The following is a 15,310-nucleotide window of genomic DNA, read 5'->3' on the forward strand; positions in this document are numbered from 1 at the left end:
TGAGTAACCTGGAATGCCTGTGAATTCTCCAATTCAGTAGCAATCATTCTAGCTCCATGGAGCAAACACCCGCAGGCAGGAAGGAGGTAGGCCGCTGGGGAGCCGGCAGGCCAGAGGACACATGAGGTTGATGGATATTTGATACACACATTAGGATCAGGGTGGGCTCTCTGTGGGTTACTTGTAGACCCAAATGTTCAACATTCACTGTGTTAAATGACCAATGCTAGTAGGAGGGCAAAGCAGCACCAGCACTTGGCCTGTTTTTAAACTAGTGTAATAACCCTAGTCCTACCGTGCAATGTGTGATTTTTAAAATAAGTAACCACAATGAGATGTTCTGGCCCTTGCACTTCAAGAAACCTGGTCTTTACTTCTGGTTGTCTGTCTGTTCTGTTAAAGTGGATGTTAAAAACTTGGAGCCTGAAAGAATTCTCAACCAAATTTAGACTTGTGTCTTGTCTTAATTAGATTAATTTCAAAAATTAATTCAGTCCACAATAGCTAAAGGGATGAAGAATTTGCCTTAATAAATTTCCTTGTTGTTCTCTCAACCCTTAGTCTGAGTTGTCAGCCCCCGACTGTCAGCTTCTTGTCAGCAAGAACCACATTCTCTTCAAGTCCTGTAAATGTTCTAAGGTACTTGGCAGTGCTCTGTATCCTGTTGAGTACTCAGTACTTTGATGTTGCCGATGAGACCTAAAAAATAATCCCTTAAAGTACCTACTATAAAAATGTAGTAAAACTGAAAAACAACAACAACAAAACATACACCCAAGAGACAAAGCAATCATCAGAGGTAGATTTAAGTATGACACAGATGTTGGAGCTACCTGACAGTGAATTTAAATAACTATGATAAATAAAGTTTCTGATGGGATCCCTGGGTGGCGCAGCGGTTTGGCGCCTGCCTTTGGCCCAGGGCGCGATCCTGGAGATCCGGGATCGAATCCCACATCAGGCTCCCGGTGCATGGAGCCTGCTTCTCCCTCTGCCTGTGTCTCTGCCTCTCTCTTTCTCACTGTGTTCCTATCATAAATGAATAAAAATTAAAAAAAAAAAAATAAATAAAGTTTCTGATGGAAGGATGTCTGGGTAGCTCAGTTGGTTAAGCATCTGACACTTGATTTCAGCTCAGGTCTTGGTCTCAGGGTCATGAGTTCAAGCCCTGTGTTGGGCTCCATGCTAAGTGTGAACCCTATTTAAAAAAAAAAGAAAAGAAAAGAAAAGAAAAATAAAGTTTCTGTTAGAAAAGGTGGAAAATACGTAATTTTAGCAAAAAAGAATAAATAGGAAAATCGTACCAAAAAACACATAGTAACAGACATGAAGAATGCTTCAATATGCTCATAAGTAGACTTGACATCGCTGAAGAAAGAATTAGTGACCCTGAAGATAATCAATAGAGCTTACCCAAAGTGAAACACTAAGAGAAATAAAAGTGAAATAGAACAGAAAATAAAAGAGCTGTGTGATATCAAACATCTGCATAATTGGAACACCTGAAAGAGAAGAGAGTATGACAGCAGATGAAATATTCAAGCAAAGGATACTTAAGCATTTTCCAAATTCAATGGTAGACACCAAACTAAAGATCCATGAAACTGAGAGAACACTAATCAAGGTAAACACACACAGACATATCCTATTCAAAATGATGAAAACAAAAGACAAACATAGCATCCTGAAGGCAACCACAGGAGAGAGGAGGGAATGACATGAAGACAAAAGGTATGGATTACAGAGGACCTCTAGTTAGAAACCAGGCAAGCCAGAAGACAATGGAGTAATACCTTAAATGCTGAGGAAAAATCAGTCAACCTAGAAATCTATACCCAGCAACAATATCTTTCAAAAGTGAAGGAGAAATAAAGTCTTCTTTAGACAAACAAAAACAGAGAACTCATTGCCATCAGACCTATTCCACAAGAAATGTTAAAGGAAGTTCTTCAAGAGGATAAATAATATTGTATTGAAACTTGGATTTACACAAAGAAATGAAGAATGTTGGAGAAATGCAGATAAAATTTATTTTATTTTAATTTCTCTAAATGATAACTGTTAAAGCAAAACAGTACAAAGTCTCATATGTTTCTTTTTCTTAAAGATTTTATTTATATATTCATGAGACACCCCCCACACACACACACAGAGAGAGAGAGAGAGAGAGAGAGAGAGAGAGAGGGGCAGAGACACAGGCAGAGGGAGAAGCAGGCTCCATGCAGGGAGCCCGACGTGGGACTCGATCCCAGGCCCCCAGGATCACACCCCAGGCTGAAGGTGGCGCTATACCGCTGGGCCACCGGGGCTGCCCTGAAACTTATTTTAAATTCTTTTCCTCTTGATCCATTAGTTTGATTTGCTCTGTTACAAGAAGTTTCTATGATTGTTTTTCTTTAGTAGTTATATTGCTCCTCAGATGTTTCAGAAGCTTGTGCTTATATTTACTCCTTGGGATCATCAGCTGCCTTGGCTAGTAAGGGAAAGGAAGACAAACCTAGATATTAGTTTGTGCTCCTCCAGATGAGGTTAGGACGAGGGATATGGTGCTTCTAGGGTAGTTATCTGACTCAAGCCTCAAGCATTCACCATTTTCTCCACTTCAGACATCATCTACCTTCAGGGTACCTGAAAGCCCTTCTTCTTCAATCACTGTTACTGGTGGGAGAGTAGAGGAGAAAAGGAGCTCAGGCGCAGGTCAGCCAATCCATACTATACTCATTGTGGTCTGCTCCTGTCTCACAGGACACACTTCCAAATGTCTTTGCTGGTTCTTTTCCTTTCTGTTCACCTCTTAAAAGTTGCTATTTTCTATAGTTCCTGTACACTCTTGTTTTCTTTAACACTGGACAGACTCTCCCTCACATTTTTATTGCCTATATACAGTGCCTACACAAAGTAACATCCAATGTTTATTAAACAATATTCTAACTGAGAAATCCAAAGGACATTCCCAACCACATCCTTCTTCTTGGAGGACTTTAGGGTTCAGTCTCAGCTTCAGAGTACTTGTTTTTATTAGTTTTTTTTTTTTTTAAGATTTTGTTTATTTGAGAGACAGGGTGAGTTGAAAGAGGGGAGCACACATGAGCAGGGAGGAGAGGAAGAGGGAGAAGCAGACTCTGTGCTGAGCAGGGAGCCTGATGTGGGGCTCAATCTCAGGACCCCGAGATCATGATCTGAGCCAAAGGCAGATGCCCAAATGACTGAGCCACCCAGGCACCACTGTTAGTTCAGTTTTTATCTTAAAAAGGAGTTACACTACTAAATAAAACTTAAATGCAGAAGAATTCTAAAGTTCCTTCCAACTCTATATTTCTGTGGGTCCCCCACTTGTGCTCTCTCTCTTTCAAATAAACACATTTTAAAATTTTTTTAAAAAAAGAAGCTTGGAACTTTAACCTCCCCCCACCCCCCACCCCCCAATCCTCTGGAGGCTGGAGATTGCCTACATGATGCAGCCTCTATAAAATCTCTATAAACTATGGGATTCTGAGAGCTTCCAGGTTGAGAACACATCCATGTGCCAGGATGGTGGCACACCCCAACTCCAAAGGACAGAAGCTCCTGTGCTTGGGATTCTTCTAGACCTAGTATCTTTTCATCTGGCTGTTCATCTGTATCCTTTATAATAGACATGTTAAAAAGAAAACTCTGACCATCTGTAGAAACAGCATGAATATTCAAGCTATTATATTCAGAAAGTCTTTTGATCATCTAAAAAATGTTTCCAAATTCTACATGCTAACAACATAGATTCAGAAATCCCAAGTGAATCTATATACAGCCAGTCTTAGAAATCAGCACTAAATTATAAGTTGTCATGCCTGTGTGTGGGTGACTGGGTTTCCCAATCATAAAAATAGTCTCCATTACTAAAATGTTACATTTCATTTTACGAAAAGACATCCACATGATGGCACTATAACCTACAAAATAAGTGGTTTTCAATTTATGAAGACTAAGAATTTGGTAAATTCTAGTTGGAGTATTTGTTATTGATGAAGCATCCTTAAAAATGAGGCATTTAATACACAGACAATATTGATATCATTCCTGTCATGTTTTACAGAGACACACTGGCTAATCCTTCATTTCAAGGGCATTTTTTCATACGACTCATTTAACAACAGCATCTTAGTTCTCATCTTACTAGGAAACAGTTATTAAACATTTCTAACACATGGCACTGAACTAGATAAGTCAAACAAAAGCAAGCAAACAGGTATTTAGAAGCCTGTGGTGAGCATTCAACTGTTTTGGAAGCTACTTAACACATTCCCCATAATGTCATGTCTTCTTAAAGTTTTTTTTTTTTTTTTTTTAAGATTTTTATTTATTCATGAGACACAGAGAGAGAGAGAGAGAGGCAGAGACACAGGCAGAGGGAGAAACAGGCTCCATGCAGGGATCCTGACATGGGACTTGATCCTGGGTCCCCAGGATCACACTCTGGGCTGAAGGGAACGCTAAACCACTGAGCCATGGGGGCTGCCCTTGGCTAGGTCATTTGCCCATTTTACCATCTGAATCAATCTAATCTGGTGCTTTTTATCCAGTGATAAAGATATACTATCTCTTAATATCTGTTTTTAGTTAGACTTACCCTGATTTCTCCTTCTTCAGACAACCACGTGCACACCTGAGTTTTGATAGCTGCCATTTCAATGTAGTGGAAATTCATCTTCAGAATTTTGTCCTGACCAAACATTTGTTAAAATCAGCCTCTTGGTCATGGGATAAGCTGTTGTATTTCAATCCAGTAACCTTCTAATCCTCTCATACATTGGGGCTCAATTCTATTTATTATTTATTTATTTATTATTTATTTTGCTCAATTCTTTTATTTTTTATTTTTTAAAGATTTATTTATTTATGTATGATAGACATAGAGAGAAAGAGGCAGAGACACAGGAGGAGGGAGAAGTAGGCTCCATGCCGGGAGCCTGACGTGGGACTCGATCCCGGGACACCAGGATCGCGCCCTGGGCCAAAGGCAGGTACCAAACTGCTGAGCCACCCAGGGATCCCCTGCTCAATTCTTTTAAAGAGTCTTAAATAATAGTCATTGGATTTATTTCCAGGACTAGTTCCAAATTTCTTTTTAATAATTTAATTAATAAGGTACTTAGCAGTTCATATGCTCTGAATGCTCATTCATGTCTTTGACATGCTGGTGTTCCTCTGACATCTTATTTATATACTTAAAAATATAAAAATAAAAGAAACACTAACTACTATCATAATTTTATCAAAAAATATTTGGGGACGCCTGGGTGGCTCAGTGGTTGAGCGTCTGCCTTCAGCTCAGGTTGTGATCCTGTAGTTCTGGGATCAAGTCCCACATTGGGCTCCCTGCATGGAGCCTGCTTCTCCCTCTGCCTGTGTCTCAGCCTCTCTCTGTCTCTCATTTATTCAATAAATATAATCTTAAAAAACATATTCGAATAACAGAACCAAATTGCTATATTAATTCTATCAAATCCTGCAATTTCCAAGGATGAACAGTGGTCAGTTAATTTAGCCAAGCGTCTTAGCTTTTCAGGCCTTACTGGTTCTGACAATAGCTACAATGTGATCCTATGTGAAAAGAATAAATCTTGGTAGGCAACTGAATTTGTTGTGAATAAAAACATGTAGGAAACATTTGAAAGTAGGTTTTCATTATATTTTTATGATTTAAAAAATTACACATAAAAGTTTAAAGACTCCAAACAATCTCCTCATTTTAAAGAATTCAGTGGCCTGTTTGTATAAATAAATATTTTAAATATTCTTCTGAGTTCATAGCCATTAGATTTGGAGGTTTAAGTTTACAAAATTAAAAAAAAAAAAAAGGACATATACCCACATGCAAAAGGTATTTCTCATGTTGGAAGCTAGGACTATTCACTTTCTAGTAGAATGAAATATTTCTTCCCAAACAGCAAATTGGAGACATCATAAATCAAGTATATGTTACAATGACTTGTTTTACTTTTCTGAAATATTTAAATCGGGAAAACTACAGTTGTTAAAATCCCAAATCCTAAATCTTGAATAGAAAGGGCCTGTGTAAACTACTTTCAACTGAATCCATTTTCTCTCATCTATGGTAAACTGATAAAGTAGTAGTCATTTAAACAATGCAAAATTCTGAGAACTTGTGGTGTAATAGATGTAGTACAGGATTAAAAATCACAAAGCCTCGATCCTAGTCCTGATATTACTACTTATTAGCCAAAGCAAGTTTTCTAACTAGTCTCCACTTTAAAAAAAAGAAGATTTTATCTTTTTGAGAGAGACGCAGAGAGAATGCACAGAGATGGGTGTCCACCAAGTGCAGGGGAGAGAGGGATAGAGGGAGAAGGAGAGAGAGAATCCTCAAGCTGACTCTTCAATGCAAATGGAGCCTGATGTGGGGCTCGATCTCACCACCCTGAGATCATGACCTGAGCCAAAATCAAGAGTCAGATGCTTAACCAACTGGGCCACCCAGGCATCCCTCCACTTTCTAACTTATAAAACAAAGTGGGTCAACTTAGGTTTTTAAGACTCTTTCTAGAGCTTTGATTCTGCACAAGTCAATGAAGGAACTTGCCCAAGTCATATAAAATATTAATTACAGCTAATATCTATTCAGTGCTTACTTTGGGCTAAGTGAGAGTAAAGAAGATAGTATGTAAGCTGGATCTGATAGGATGGAGAAGATTTTGATAGGCAGATATAGAGAACTGGTGAGAAAATGGGGTGAATTAAGGCAAAAAAGATCGGAAAATGTAAGGTAATTATATATAACAGTAAGTAGTAAGTTTTGGCTGAAGTGCTGCCAAGTAATAATCTTGCAACTCACTGGAGATCTTAAAAGAGGTAGATTTATAGGCCCTTTCTTTGAGGATTCTCAGTAAGTCAACAGGTAGGGCCGATGGCCTGGGTACATCTTTTCAAGCTCTTCATGTGACTCTGATGTGCAGGATGCTTTGAGAACCAGTGTGATACAAAACACAAGAGACTAACATGGAATAGGGCTGTAAACTTAAGTTGGGCCCACATCATGAAAGGTTTTATGCAAAACTAGGATATTTGGACTTAGCCAATTAGATCTAAGTTTTTGTGTTAACTAAAATTTTATGTTTTTAGAATATGTAGTATGTACGTGTAGTAGACTCTTCAAGAGGCCACCAAAGGGAATTCAATCTCCTTTCCACCTTTGACCCCATAAGTCCCACTCCCTCAATCATTCAAGATTTTTTTTTCAATCAAGATTTTTAATAAGAGAAATCACATCACAAGAGCCATGTATTAGGAAAACGAACCAAATAGAAATACTTAGGATGACCTATATTGGAGGCAAGTTTCTTTCTTTTCAACAGAAGTGAGAATGGTAACTAAGGAGGACAATGTAGAAGATGATCAAGGGCAGAAAACTCAGAACTATCCACGTTAGGGAAGCAAAGATGAGTGAAACCAGGAGAGTCAAATGTCATGGAAACTCAGAGAGGAGACACTAAGGTAGGTCAAGCAGCATGAAGAGTGAAAAAAAAAAAGTTTCAGATTCTGTAATCAGAAAGAGGTCTTGGGGGGGGGGGTGTTGGGGGAGGGGAAAGAGGGCAAATATCAGACAGCCAGGAAGTTAGAAATGAGTAGTAGGTGGTGAGGAAGTGAATATAGTAAGTGCCTTCTCTATTCCTGAGTAGTCTGATAGTGAGATGATGGCAAGAGATGCAACAGGCATATGGAGAAAAGTGTAATGTGAATGGGCACCCTAGAGCTGGCAACCCTGTAGCTTTTCTGGTAGGAGAAGCAGTCAACACTTTTCAAGTAGAGGCAGATAGGATACATTTGCAGGGAGAGGAGATGGAGCCTAGAGGAAGAGAATAAAGGTACAAGACAACAGATAATTGACTTAGATCTGGTATGGGAAAGAAATGACACCTATTTTATAACTGGATTTAGAAAGCAAAGGAGGGAGGTGTTCCTCCTGACCCATAATGGAAGGGATGATTTAAGATATTTTGAGGTGAAGGGAGAATATATGGGTGTGACCCACAGCCTGTATTTTCTCAGGAAAGTAGATGTTCTAGCTGTCCCCCTCCTACAGAGCAATATTGCCTAAGTGAGGAGCCCAAAAACCTAGACACTGGACCAACATAAAAATATTCCTCCCCACCACCCTGCTCCACTTCAAGTTATTTAAAATTGTAGTTAGTTAACATATATGGTAAAATTGGTTTCAGGTGTAAAATTTAGTGATTTATCACTTATGTGTAACAGTGCTCATCACAAGTGTCCTCCTTAATACCCATCACCCATTTTGGCTAGTTTTTTTATTGAGCACATACTTTATGGTAGTTACTTAATCTTTACAACAATGCTAAGAAGTAGGTATATTATTCTTCCCATTTAAAAACTTGTACCTTCCTAATCTGTTCTTCTTTACCCCTGATTTAAAAATTAAAAATTTAAAGATTTTCTATATCATAGGTAATGAGAAAGTGATAAATCAGTTATTGGCATTTCTAGTCAAACATTTGAAATATTTGCAAGGGATACTTCCTAGAGGCAGGTGATTTTTCTAAGAGCTCAAGCTTATGTTAGAATCCTTCACTATGGGTAGGCAGAATAGCTCACTCCCCAGAGATGTCTCCATCCTAATCCCGTAACTTGTGAACAGGTTATGTGGCAAAAGGAAATTGTTACAGATAGAATCAAGTTTGCTCATCAGCTAATTTTGATATGGGAAGATCATCCTGGATTATTAGGGTAGGCCCAATATTAAAACAAGGTTTTAGTAAGTAAAAGAGGGAGGTGAGAGACAAAATCATAACGATGGCAGCAAAAGACTCCACCAGCTGTTGCTGGCTTTGAAGATGGAGGAAAAGGAATCAATCAAGGAATGTGGATGGCCTCTAGAAGACGAAAAATGCAAGGAAATGGACTTTTCGCTGGAGCCAACAATCCCTTGATTTTAGCCCAGTGAGATGTGTATTGGACTTGTGGTGTATGGGACTACAAGATCCTGCTGCTCTGTCATGCCCTTTCTCTTCAGACTCCAGGTACTCTCAAGAAAGAGTTGACATTTACATTTTAGTGTATGTTTATTTACCACTTACATCTTAAGTCCTATATCTAATAGATTCTATCTATATGAAGAATGTATACTTTGTTAAATTTAGCAGCAAACAACCAGGTGGAAAGCAATGTTTTGGGGAAGGTGAATGATCACAATTTCAATCACTTGTGGCTAAAAACCTATTCATCCTGCACTGGTCAACCTTGACCACGATGAATAGTAAGATTTGAGTGTTTGATAACCCCTTTTTATTCCCTTCCCTTCTAGTGACCCCTTTTCCCCTGGGCTAAAATGAGCTGTATTACTTACCTAAAAATATTCTGTGCCTGCCTTAACTACACACACACAAAAGGACTTGGTTGTTTTTTAAATTCAATTCTGTTAACTTGCTAATGTTCCTTATTAAGAAATTGGTATTCCTAAGTGGTCGAGATGGACATTGTCTATGATAACGCAAGGAGGAACTTCCGAATTCTTACTCAAAAGGGGGAAGTGAACTTAGATTTGTGTTCTATCTGCTCCCTATGCAGTACTGCTGGAAGCAGTTCAGGCTGGCCAAAATCCGGGGCTGCAGAGTTCAGGATTTTCTCCCACTCTACAGATTCTAATATTTCACAAAGCTTCCCTTCTCTACCTGCACTACGTTGACATGTTTTTATTTTTTCTTAGCGACTTATCAAGTGGTGTCCTTGACATTGGTTTCCTGCATCTCACACCCCTGAGTACTATAAAGTTAGGCGGTAATCCCTGCTTGAATTCGTGTTTTCTGAATGTAGAGCGGCTTATCTTTAGGCTACCGAGGCTCCCTTTGGGAGGGCTTCCTCAGCCTTGCAGTTGGGGAAGTTCTGGGCACGCAGAAGGGGTCCAGAGGGAGGGGCAGGAACGCTCCGCTAACTGGAGGGCCCTCGCCTTCCCCTGGATGGGAACCAACCGCTCCTACTTCAGAGGCACGGAGTTTGCTAGCCACCCAGAGCCTTCCTTTCCTGTGTCGCATCTCCCGGGGGGCAGGGGGCAAGGGGGGCGGGGGGGGGGGCGGGGCAGGGGGGCAGGGGGCAGCGGGGCAGGGGGTAGCGGGGCAGCGGGGCAGGGGGGCAGCGGGGCAGGGGGGCAGCGGGGCAGGCGGGCAGGGGGGCAGGGGGGAGGGGGGCAGGCGGGCAGGGGGGAGGGGGGAGGGGGCAGGGGGGCAGGGGGCAGGGGGCAGGCGGGCAGGGGGGCAGGGGGCAGCGGGGCAGGGGGCAGGGGGGGAGGGGGCAGCGGGGCAGGGGGGCAGGGGGCAGGGGGGCCTACCGCTGTTTCTGCACACCCCGACGCACCGTCGCCGGGGAGGCGGCAGCAGGCTGGGAACGAGGACAGCCAGCTCCCGGGGGCCACGTCCACAGTGTCCCCGCGACGGCAGGCGCCGCAGGAGCGTGGGGCTGGGGACGCTCCCGGGTCCGCTCGGGCACTTCAGCTTCGGTTGGGGCAAAGGGCGCGCTGGCCGCAGCCTAGAGAACGAGCAACCCCGGCAGAGAAGCACCAACGACCGCCGTTAACCGTGCACGAGAAGGCAGCTTCCGGCTTCCAGGACCGGGTCCTCCTCCTCGCCACCCGAGGCCCCGCCCCCTGCCCGGCCCTCCTCGCCACCCGGGGCCCCGCCCCCGGCCCTCCTCGCCACCCGGGGCCCCGCCCCCTGCCCGGCCCTCCTCGCCACCCGGGGCCCCGCCCCGCCCCCTGCCCGGCCCTCCTCGCCACCCGAGGCCCCGCCCCCGGCCCCGCCCCCGGCCCTCCTCGCCACCCGAGGCCCCTCCTCCCGACCACTCAGGCCCCGCCCCCCGGCCCCTCCTTTCCCTCCTCCCCTCCCCCGTTCCATCTAATTGTTGGATTGTCGGCGCTGCACTCCCGCTGGCGGCCGGCAGGGGGCAGGGTTCGAGTCTGGGTTTTCTTCCGCCGGGAGTCCCCGGGGAGGCGGTCGCCGAGTGGGGGAGGGGGGAGGGGAGGGCGGGACGCGAGGACGCGGTTCGGTCGGCTGCTGCGCTACTTTTGGTCCCGGGTCGGCGGGGAGGCTGTGGCTACCGCCCCAGAGCTGACGTGGGGGCGACGCGGGGCCTCCGGGGGCGCCGTCCCCACCTCCTCCCGTCCGTAAGCAGTGACGACGGCCGCTACGTAAACCCCATCGCGGCGGGTAAGTGGCGCGCCCGCCGGGACCCGGCACCGCGGAGCGGCCGACGGCGCAGGAGGCGGGGGCAGGGAGCGGGGCGAGGCGGGGGCTGGCGCGAGGCGGGGGCTGGGGCGGGGCGGGGCGAGGGGCGGCCGGGGGCGCGGAGAGGGCGGCCGCGGGGAGGGCCCGGGCAGCCTGACACCCGGCGCCTCCGGACGGCGGCGCGGCCGCTGAGCCTCCCCCTGCGCCCCCCTGCGCCCCCCTGCGCCCCCCTGCGCCCCCCTCCGCCCCCTCCTCCCCCCTCCGCCCCCTCCTCCCCCTGCGTCCCCTCCTCTCCCTCCTCCCCCTCCGTCCCCCTCCGCCCCTCCTCCCCCTCCGTCCCCCTCCACCCCCTCCGTCCCCCTCCACCCCCTCCGTCCCCCTCCACCCCCCTCCTCCCCCTCCGCCCCCCTCCTCTCCCTCCGCCCCCCTCCTCCCCCTCCTCCCCCTGCGTCCCCTCCTCCCCCTGCGTCCCCTCCTCCCCGTGCGTCCCCCTCCTCCCCCTCCGCCCCCCTCAACCCCCCTCCTCCCCCTCCGCCCCCCTCCACCCCCTCCGCCCCCCTCCTCCCCCTCCGCCCCCTCCGCCCCCTCCTCCCCCTGCGTCCCCCTCCGTCCCCGCCCGGTGTTCCCCTCCGCCTCCCATCCCCGCCCGCGGACCGCTTTCTGAGCCCCCGCTGGCCCTCCGGGAGGCGCTCGTCCGTCCCCTCGGCCCTCGCCCTAACCGGGCCCGAGGGGGACAGTGTTGGGGGAAGTCGTCCTGCCGGGCGGGCGGGTCCTCCCAGTGAGGAGAGCCGGGCCCGCGCACTGAGGACGTGGGTCTCTACCGCCGGCGGCCCGCGGTGCCCGTGGCAGTTCTGTGCGCTCGGGGCCCGGGGACAGCCTCCGTCCAGGCCGCCGTTCCTTCCCCAAACCCTGGTTGGGGCCCGGCATGCGGGCGCCTTTAGTCTCCGGACACTGTGGGGGAGGGCTTGTTAGAGCTGCGGGCAGGGAGCAGGTCCGTGACGGCGGGGGGGGGGGCACATGGTCAGCACAGCCCTGGGTCCGCTGCCCCTAGACCGGAGCCCGCTGCGGGGGGCGGGGGGCACATGGTCAGCACAGCCCTGGGTCCGCTGCCCCTAGACCGGAGCCCGCTGCGGGGGGGGGGGGGCACATGGTCAGCACAGCCCTGGGTCCGCTGCCCCTAGACCGGAGCCCGCTGCGGCGGGGGGGGGGGGGCACATGGTCAGCACAGCCCTGGGTCCGCTGCCCCTAGACCGGAGCCCGCTGCGGGGGGGGGGGGCACATGGTCAGCACAGCCCTGGGTCCGCTGCCCCTAGACCGGAGCCCGCTGCGGGGGGGGGGGGGCACATGGTCAGCACAGCCCTGGGTCCGCTGCCCCTAGACCGGAGCCCGCTGCGGGGGGCGGGGGGCACATGGTCAGCACAGCCCTGGGTCCGCTGCCCCTAGACCGGAGCCCGCTGCGGGGGGGGTGGCACATGGTCAGCACAGCCCTGGGTCCGCTGCCCCTAGACTGGAGCCCTGACTGCAAGGTCACCGAGACACTTCCTGCACTGCTCAGGTGGGCAGCAGTCAGCTCACCGTCAGTTTCAGCAGCTCTGACTAAAACTTGAGAGAGCCTCTCTTAACAGTACCTCTTATCTACCTCACTTCTTAAAATTTCTTCCTTCCAAGCCTGATTTGGCGGGCCGATGAGAATGCAGCCACTTCCCATTAAATAATATACACCTAGATGCCCGGCCATAGAGGTCTGGGATGAAAATTGTACCATACTGCATGCATGACTCATATTCTCTTGATTTTTCCCTTTGGGTACCACATTTTTCTCCTAGTCTTGATCCTGTTTTTGAATAGCAAGCTACTTTGCCCTCATAGTTTTTAAATCTTTGAGCTTTTTTCTTCCAAGGAAGTTAAATTGCAAACAATATTTTGGCCCATAAAAGCTAAGTATAAAAAAAAATGTTTAAAGAACTGCTTCCTGATCCAGATACAACTTTAGAAAGATATTTAAATGGGTTTGATCCTGAATGAGTGAACACTTAAAGCATTGTCACATTAAGTGTTGGTAATGGTGCAAACATGTTTGGTGTGAATCTCTAAGTAGATCAGGGTAAGCAGGCACTTTCCCAGTGACTCTCTGGTCAACCTGGAATCACTCTGATGAGTGTGAAGTTGTGATTACACTGATGTTTTGTTTACATATTTTATAAGAGTATATGGATAAATTTTTATTGAATGTATAAACATGGAGGAGCTCTTCAGTCTTTGTGTTTGCTTTGTTGGAAGGCTAATGAAATTTGCTTCTACTGATGAATTCAAGAAACTCCAAACTCTATAGATCACTTCAGTTTTCTTTTCTTTCTTTCCTTTTTTTTTTTTTAAGATTTTATTTTTTCATTCATGAGAGACACACACACACAGAGAGAGAGAGAGGCAGAGACAGAGGGAGAGGGAGAAGCAGGCTCCATGCAGGGAGCCTGATGTGGGACTTGATCCCAGGACTCCAGGATCATGCCCTCGGCGGAAGGCAGGCGCTAAACCACTGAGCCACCAAGGGATCCTGATCACTTCAGTTTTCTACTGAGGAAAGTCATTGCATGATTAAAATATGAAATCTCTCTTAGGATTAAGGCACTTATATGAAAAGTAGGGAAGAGTTTCAGGTTAACACACATAAGGAATCCTGACTGAAACTTGACCAGTACAATACATGTATTTCTGATCTGTTTTCCCTAATTTGGTATTCTCTGCAAGTTAATATTGGGCCAGAAAATTGAGCCAGGTTTATTGTTGATGTAGTAGTCCATTGGAAAGCACTCAAATGTCCTGTTCCATTTAGATAGACTTTTAAAAGTAAAACTGAACAATGCAAACACTTCACAGCTGAATCGCTGACATTTTGACATGCGGTCAACATTGGTCATTAAGGAAATAAGCCTGAAATGTCTTCGAATGTCTTTACTGAACTAATGCATACCATATATAAAAGTCAACTTTGAGGATTATCATACATTAATGGAATTTCAATGTTATCCATACAAATAGATTATAAAAATAAAAATTTCAGGGAAAATGTTTCTTATCCATTGCACATAGGTAGAAATAAATTATTTAAATCATTTCGTTAATTTCCTTTTAAAGAATACTTAGGGCGTTTAAAATCTTTTACCATGAGAACAGTATAATAAACATTTTTTTTTAATTTTTATTTATTTATGATAGTCACAGAGAGAGAGAGAGAGAGGCAGAGAGACACAGGCAGAGGGAGAAGCAGGCTCCATGCACCGGGAGCCCGATGTGGGATTCAATCCCGGGTCTCCAGGATCGCGCCCTGGGCCAAAGGCAGGCGCCAAACCGCTGCGCCACCCAGGGATCCCCGAGAACAGTATAATAAAGATCACAATTTGTCAGAGTAAATCCTTTCACTCATGAGCTTTCCTTTTCTGATGCTTTAGAATATCCAGTAGAGAATAAGGGAGAATGGAAAGGAAAACTTAAGGATGATCCTAGTGAAATTGTATCTTAATACTACTCATAAAGACAACTTGAGTCTTACTGGTATAATTACATTACAGCAAAGTTTAAAAATACAGTATCTAGGTTTTTTTATGTTTTTTGAACATCTTTTGATTGGCCTACCCAGGAGTGTCAGAGGAAACTGTTGAGGAAAAACATAAGCTAGGAAGTTAAATGGGAATTTTGCTTAGAAGAGAGGATACTTGCCTCCTAGAAAACTTTACTCGCAGCTCTTTTGAAGTATCCCAATTCTCCCAAAGTGGGAAGCATCTTCAGGTGTATTTTCCAAACAGTGATACAGCCAGGTCCATTACATATCAAAATCATGTGAAATTCTAACAACGGAGCTGTGTGATTCTGATAATTTGAGAATTTCCCAAAACCAGTGTTTGTTTGTTTTCTTTCTTTCTTTCTTTCTTTCTTTCTTTCTTTCTTTCTTTCTTTCCTTCCTTCCTTCCTTCTTTCTTTTCTTTTCTTTCTTTTCTTTTTTCTTTTCTTTTCTTTTCTTTCTTTTCTTTCTTTTCTTTCTCTCTCTCTCTCTCTCTTTCTTTCTTTTTTCTTTCCTTTCT

The 15,310-nt window shown here is 45.9% G+C and overlaps 2 protein-coding genes and 1 long non-coding RNA gene across 19 annotated transcripts in view; 1 reads left to right on the forward strand and 2 right to left on the reverse strand.

Annotated features, from left to right (window-relative positions):
* Positions 1-2,219: 2,219 nt before the first annotated feature.
* Positions 2,220-10,746, reverse strand: LOC121496886. Its single transcript, XR_005989367.1, has 3 exons — positions 10,340-10,746; positions 4,607-4,699; positions 2,220-2,473 (listed from the first exon to the last, which is right to left on the reverse strand). It is a non-coding gene; the product is annotated as an uncharacterized LOC121496886 (long non-coding RNA).
* Positions 10,747-10,809: 63 nt separating this feature from the next.
* Positions 10,810-15,310, forward strand: part of CREM (cAMP responsive element modulator) — a 71,481-nt gene continuing 66,980 nt past the window's right edge. For 3 of the 17 annotated variants that reach the window (XM_041765704.1, XM_041765706.1, XM_041765707.1), the window contains exon 1: positions 10,814-11,213. The gene's annotated coding sequence lies outside the window, so the exon portion shown is untranslated. Of the gene's footprint in view, positions 11,214-15,310 lie in introns of all 17 variants that reach the window. The other 14 variants (XM_041765720.1, XM_041765703.1, XM_041765705.1 and 11 more) reach the window with 10 other exon arrangements.
* On the reverse strand, positions 10,902-12,158 carry LOC121497732 (basic proline-rich protein-like). Its single transcript, XM_041767468.1, has 2 exons — positions 11,951-12,158; positions 10,902-11,419 (listed from the first exon to the last, which is right to left on the reverse strand). Exons 1-2 carry the CDS (start codon positions 12,156-12,158, stop codon positions 10,902-10,904), a joined length of 726 nt encoding a protein of 241 aa, XP_041623402.1.

This window comes from Vulpes lagopus, chromosome 8, assembly GCF_018345385.1.
Source record: "Vulpes lagopus strain Blue_001 chromosome 8, ASM1834538v1, whole genome shotgun sequence".
Lineage (NCBI taxonomy): Eukaryota > Metazoa > Chordata > Mammalia > Carnivora > Canidae > Vulpes > Vulpes lagopus.